The sequence below is a fragment of the Phaethon lepturus genome, unplaced genomic scaffold, assembly GCF_000687285.1.
Source record: "Phaethon lepturus isolate BGI_N335 unplaced genomic scaffold, ASM68728v1 scaffold39460, whole genome shotgun sequence".
NCBI classification, from domain to species: domain Eukaryota; kingdom Metazoa; phylum Chordata; class Aves; order Phaethontiformes; family Phaethontidae; genus Phaethon; species Phaethon lepturus.
Window position 1 is genome coordinate 4484 of NW_010513261.1, and position 6995 is coordinate 11478.

The 6995-nt window shown below is 50.0% G+C and overlaps 1 protein-coding gene across 1 annotated transcript in view; it reads left to right on the forward strand.

Moving 5' to 3' along the window:
- Positions 1-1238: 1238 nt before the first annotated feature.
- CREB3L1 (cAMP responsive element binding protein 3-like 1) overlaps positions 1239-6995 on the forward strand; it is a 19397-nt gene continuing 13640 nt past the window's right edge. The window contains exons 1-2 of the mRNA XM_010289636.1: positions 1239-1431; positions 6212-6372. Of these exons, the coding sequence (XP_010287938.1) occupies positions 1239-1431; positions 6212-6372 (354 nt within the window). The remainder of the gene's footprint in view (positions 1432-6211; positions 6373-6995) is intronic.

Sequence of the window (6995 nt, forward strand, 5' to 3'; positions counted from 1 at the left end):
CATGCTATTCTAGGAGCTGGGCTCTTTCCTGAGCTCAGCTCTCACACTGGGATTCATTGGCGTTCATGTCTCCACTCTAGGACCTGCGTGCTCGCTCCCACTCTCTCTCATCCATACCCTGTTGCTCTTGGTATTTCAATGTGCTGCGTTCAATGCCTTTCTGCCCACCCAGATGCTTTTCCAGGCAGGGGGGACCCAGTCTGACTCTGCTGAGCTCTCTCCAGTTCATTTAAGTTACACAGTTCCGTCTGTGTAATATAGTCACTTGAATGTATCTGTCTTTTCTTTCCTCTCCCTGAGCCAGAAGCTTCAATCTGCCAACAAATGGGATAATTTTTCAGCTGGTGTTTGGCAACCATCATTTTTCTCCCTGCTCAACCAATGCTTTGTTGTAGCAAATGGAAAAGTTAGTGACTTGACTTCTGAATAGGAGGATATGCCTCAAAGGAAACAGGTTCACTGTAGCATCAGGAGCTCAGCTCTGCAGCAGCACTGGCCAGATTTACTGACTGTTACTGGAATGATTAGTGGAATGATTGTTTGTTGTTAACAGCCCATCTGTAGTGTTTAAACTTCATCGGGGAGCCGAATTTCACAGGCATTATCTGGCTGGAGGACAGCCTCATATGGTCCACAGAGGGGCTGTGAAATCCCAGAGGAAATTAAATACAACAGGGGGCCTTCCTGTTATGTTGATCCAACTGATCTTTTTTCCTCTGATAGAAATCAGCAGCTGGGTTGATGTTCTCTGGGGCATCAGGGTGCCTATTGCTGCTGGCAGAGAACATGAGAAAGTGTCTGTCACCAAGGACAGGTGCTGAAGACTCTGATTTTCTGCCACATTTGCATTTTGTCATCACAGAGGTTTCTTGCCTTGTGCTCTATTCAGCTCATTGTCACAGTGGGATGATGCTAGGAAGCCAAAGATAGGTACCCACAGAGAAGGGGGAGATGTGAGAATATAGAAGAGTTTCATGAGTGTTTCTGTCATAGATAAACAGGCAGAGAAGATGTACAGCACCACATCCCTTTCTATCTTAATTCAAAGTGTTTTTATCAAACCGATGCAGGCAAGGGATAGAAACTGCTTTTTCCCATCCAAAAAGGGCTGTTGCTGAGGTTTGGCTCCCAGTGCAGAGGAAGGCTCTCAGATCCCTCTTGGAGTTGACACTAACACTCTCCCTCCTTTTGTCTTTCCTCAGCACTTCTCAGAGAACCTGGATCATTTCTCTGACAACATGGAGGATTTCTCCAACGATCTCTTCAGCAGTTTCTTCGATGACCCAGTACTGGCTGAGAAGAATCCACTGCTGGACATGGACCTGGATCCACCCACTCCAGGCATCCAGGCAGAGCACAGCTACTCCCTCAGTGGAGACTCTGCTCCCCAGAGCCCCCTCGTGCCTGTCAAGACTGAAGATAATGGTAACGGTGAGCATGAGACGCGCACACTGCACAGCTTCAGGCACATCTGTTAGCAGAGGCTGTGGCTGGCTTCCATATATAAGGACAAACTGGCTATTCCTTGGGCTTGCGCATGGCTAATCCAGGGAAGAATTTGATCTGCCGTTGTCAAATACAGCCCACATTTTTTCCTTCAGCTTGTGCTCTGACAGTCACATTGCTCCTTTGCTGGGCTAACTGTTATTTACGAGGATGATAATTGGTTGTGGTTCAGTACGCCGCCAGCTTCTGGCAAGCAATAGGCAATGTCTTTTTAGGACCCTGCAAACCTGGGTGTGGATGCCCCAGATCCAGGTCTGTTTTGGCATCAGGCAGCAGGGTTTTGGCCTGAATATAGGAAGCATGAGTTTGGCTGCAACCAGTGCTGGTACATGTGGAAAGCTAAGTGGCTTCTTTACCAGCAGATCTTTTAGCAGGAGACAGAGAGGAACAGTCATTTCAAAACCTATTTTTAAAACAATTCATTTCAGGATAATTTATAATGGCTGGATATTTTTAGAACCATCCTTGCAGAGAGTCCTGTAATTTGTGGGACTGTGTGGGTGTCCCAACAGCTGATGGACACCAGGCTGCCTGAAAAAGCAGTGGCACAGGCTCAGTATACACAGAAGAAAGCCATTCCTTTGAGCAAGAATGAGACCTGGGACAGAGGCTTCCCGTTCATGGCCAGGAATGATCCCAGCTCTCTGGTACAAACACCAAGGCAGGAGGAGAGGAGCTGGCTTCTGCTGCCTCTTTGGTTCCTGCAAAGGACGTAGCCATCAATGCCATGTTCCTTTGGGGCCACTCAGAGAGCTGCTGGGAGAGAAGGTCATGGTAGGCCAAGCAAGCTCTGCCTTAGTATCAAAAAAGCTTTCCATTTACATTTCTTTTTCCTTAGCTTTAACCCCAGTACAGTCTTGGAGGGCACTCAGCCCAAACAGGCAACCGGGCGACTAACAAAAACAAACCAGGATGAGCACATAAACACATCTTTATTTTGCCCCTGCAAATGAATAGGAAGAGATGAGGCTTGGGAATGAGAGAAGCAAAAAGCATGAGTTTGTAGAAAGCAGCGAAATGAAGTCTGCCTGCATGAAGCTACCTCAGGGACTGCTCTCTGAGACACTTATCACCACTTCAGGTCCTCTCCTCTATGTCTGGACATGCCCCTGCTTCAGCTGCAGTGTCTCCAAGGCAAGACCATGACTCTCCTGAATGGAGTGTGACACTGCTCCTTGGACAGAGGCCAGCACAAGGTATACAGTGCATAACCCAGGAGAGCTTGAGATGGACCTGGCAGTTGCTCTCTGAGAGTGCAGATCAGCTCTATACAGGGAGTAAGGCCTAGTAGTAACGTGGCATAAGTTATAGGGGTTTCTATGGACCCAGTCCTGCAGTGGGATAATTCAACCCATCTTTGCAGGGCTATCTTGGCTCGTAATTGGATGTGAGTCATATTCTATTGTAGCCCTGAGTCAGGTCCAGTATTTGCAACACTGTGCAGTCCTTTTGGCACAGCTCCATCCAGTCTCAGTCCTTTTAGACATTCACTTCAAATTAATTACCCAAGAATGGGCTTTATTTAACGTTAAGCAAGCTCTGCTTGTTCTGCAGAGCTCCTCAGGAATGACCAGGCTCTGTCTAGGCTTGGAGCTGGCTGAAGCTTGCTATTTATCAGCTTTCTCCCAGCTTTTCTGCATATCTCCAAAACACTTCTAAATCCTGCCCCTTCCCACATGGTTCCCACTAACACGGGTCAGCTGGGGCAAGCTGCTGGGTGCATTGTGACCCTGCTTATCAGCGGAGTCTGCTTTCCAGATGGTTTGCACGTACAGGCTGGGTGCTTCGGTTCTCAGTATCAGCCCTGTTCTTCAGGGCGTGATTTGATGCCAGGAAGAGGAGGAGCCAGGGTTGTGCAGAACAGTGGGTGCTGGACCAGCCTCAGGCTGTTGACCGCACTCCTGTTCAGGTCCTGCTTCCTCACTTGCTCTGCCTCACCTCCTCAACCCTGGGCAGCTATGGATACCTCTCAGCCCTACTTCTTCCCATTATGTACGGAGTATCTAGAGTATAGGATGAGCTTCCTGGCACGCCTCACCCACCAACATACAGTGAACTCTACAGTGGTTACAGACTGGCCATACCTCTGAAACATCCTCTCAGGCAGCAGAACATAGATGTGTCCACACAAAGTGCTTCCTCCTCAGTCCCTCATTGACCTTCTGACGGCTTATGTGTTTCTGATTCTGTAACCCAATCACTCCCCAGATAAATCTCCAAGGGTGGGAAAGAGAGCAGGGTCAGAATGTAGACAGGAAATGGGAGGACAGCGCATACTGATCTGGGTGTCTGCTCCTTGGACTGTCTGGACTGACAGCACTGGGGGCTGCTCCCTTGCTGAGTCAAGTCTGTACAGGGAGAGCTCTTGGTGGTCTGTTCTCCCTTGTCTGGTAACTTGCTTCAGCAGCAGCCCTCCCGGACAGAGGATGCCCCACGCCTCTGAGAAAAAGAGAAATGTAGAGCTTTGCAACAGAAAGGGAGGATGAGGAAGATAAGGCTTAAAATCACAGTAAGGGAACTTCAAATTAGCCAGTAGGCAAAACCTTCCCATAGTGGGCATAACGAAACCATAGTAGAAATTTAGTGGGGAAAGCTGTGGACTCTTCATCACTTTTCAGAGGGGTAAGATCAAGTCAGACGGCCATCTGTCAGGACTGACACCAGTTTATTTGAACTTGCCTAGAGCAGCAGGATAGACTGGAAGACCTCTGAAGGTTCCTCATCTCTGTGACAGGCTGTGATCAGGCAGAAGTCATCAGTCTAAGTTTTCTGGCTGCAAACACTTGTGGCTGTGTAACACCTTGCCTCTTTCCATCAGAAAGGACTTGTCTGTGTACCAGGGGTAACAGACTTCACTACCAGCTGCGGGTTTGGTGTCCTGAGCAGGACAGAGAAAACACAATTCAGTCTGTGTCTGCTCAGCAGCCTCTCTGTTGTCATGGCTGTGTGGTGCACCCCTGCCTGAGACGCTGCCTGACGACGTTGGCCCCGCTGCATTGTGGGAAGCTCCAGGAAGCGATCCAGCAGCACTGAGAGCAGTGCACACATGCACGCAGAGCAGCCACAGGAACTCGTGTCTGTGCTTGAAGATGTCCAGTCACACAGGGAACGAGCCTCTGCTAAGAGAGGTGCTACCTATCTAGGCAGCAAAATAAGAGGTGCTAGACCAAAGACAGGAAGACAATGTGTTCCACTGGCAAGGGCAACACTGCATTAACTGATATAATTCTTGCCCAAGCTTTACCACCACTGTGTCCAAGCAAAAGTAAGAGGCAGGATTCCACCCTGTCCTCTCCTGAGGGCAAAAGAGACTGAGTTGGGCAAAGGTGATGTCAGGCTACCTTTAAGTTTAGTTCAGATGGCAGCTCCCACATCAACAGCTGCTTGCTTGTACTCTTCTTTGTGCAGGCTTTTCTGGAGCTGAGAAGGACCTTTCTCCCCCTCTTCTCTTGCCAGGACACCTTCTGTACTGAGACTGGCACTGCAGAGCTGCTTTGAGCAGCAGACAGCTAGGCAATATCCCTGGGTCTGTGAGTGCTGTATGCAAGAGAGCAGTGCAGAGGGGTCAGGGAGCGAGCCCAACTGTGGCCTTACACTGAGCCAACTGCGGCACTGTCTGGTGACACACTTAGCAATAGTCTGTCCTGTGTCAAGCCAAATGCATTTCTGGTTGTCAGATAAAAAGGGGAAGGGATGAGAATTAGGGAGGAGGATGCAGGCTCCAGGCCAGCTAGGACTAGCTTTTTGGCAGGCTGAAGTATTTGAAGAGCAATGAGAGGACCAAAACTTCAGAGCAGAGCCCAGGCAGCTCTCCTGGCTAGCAGGTTTTTTTTCCCATCTGAGCTGCAGCTTATCCACCACAGCCTGAATCCCAGCTCCTGGGATCTCTACTTCCAGTGACAAGCCAGGCTTACATCACAGACGTGCACCAGACAGAGCGGGCAGGGGGTGAGGGGAGTGTGCCCACACAGCTCCATTCAGTTCTCTTCAGACACTTCCTTTCCTTCGCTGCTGTTTCTGTCCCTGCCAGCAATGGCAGCAGGGCACGGCTGTAGGCAGCAGTCCCCCTGAGCACTGCAGGGTGGAGGAGGGAGCCTCAGAGGTGAGACTGAGGGGAGCAGCCTCACAAGCAGGTGCTGTGTTGGACTTCCTGCCACAGAAATGGACCTTCCTCCTCTCCTGTCATGCAGCAAAGCTCTGGTACTTGGCATGACATCAGTGGGAGGCCAAAGCAGCACTGTCAGCCTTTCGTTGTCATCGTGCTTGCCCTCTCGCCAGCTCTCTAGCACGGAGATGGTGCTATTCTTGGTAACACACCTGGCAGCCCTGTGATGCTGGCCATGCTGCCTAAGGAGCAACAGCCCAGCATCCTCCTCTCACTGAGCTCTAAATATAAATAAGCTCCAGAGGATGAGACCGAGACATCACTAGGGGAAGAAACCCCGCAGCTGTCCTCCAGCGCTTGGGCTGCACAGTCAGAGCAGAGCTGAGACACAATCCCTCTAGCTCTGTCCTGTCTGCTCCCCGCACACTGGGGGTTTGTTCCCTTTTGTACTCTGTGTTGTGGGCCTCCACATGCTTGTGTGATGACAGTGCTAAACTTGGAAAGGCAGCCTCCCCAGATGGGGGGAAGCTGTCTGCATGGCTTTTTTTTTTCTTGTCCTGTTCTTGCTGGAGTTTGACTCTCACATTGTGCATGTTTCAGAGCTGGAGAATGGAGTGTGGTCGCTGGGGCCCAAGCTCTGCTCCATCATGGTGAAACAGGAACAGAACCTGGCTCTAGACCTGCCTGAGTCCCAGCTACCTGCCAGCTCCATACCAGTGCTGAACCTCAACCCTCTGCAGAGACTGCCAGTCCCCGAGGAGGTGAGCCCATCTAGCATCCATCGGGAACCCAGGCTCTCACACAGCGGCACCCGTGGTGATGCAGACGCAGCCATGTGACTGCAGAGTCCTGCTAGGTGATTTAGCCGCTGGACAGTCAGGAGAAGGTGATACAAAGCCCAGATACTGCATTATTTGTCATTCTCCTCTTGAAATGGCAGTCAGAGGAGCAGCACTCCTGATGCTAGTTAGAACTGTGACCTTGATTCCTGCAGTGAAGCTACAAGACAGCTTATCCTTCCAGAGAAAATAGTCGAAAAGAGCATTTCTCCAGCACAGGAGGCTTTACAATCTCAGTTAAATACAAGCATGTTTCCTTGGCACAAAAGCCAAAGGCTTTTAAGCTTGCATGTGCTGGAGGCCTGTCCCCTTCAATCTGCCAATATTTCTATAGCCACTCTTGCCTTATTTTCATTTTTTGGAGAGCAGTGTCAATTAATGTGATGCCAGTGACCCCACTATTCCTGAGTATAGACCCCTGCTCTGCCACTGTCTTTTTCGTGGCTTTGGGCTTATCATATTTCCTCTCACTTTTCTCAGCTGCTCACTGGAAATGGAAGTCCCACTCCAGGTCCTGCTTTCTTTTTCCAATGAAGCAGCAGGAA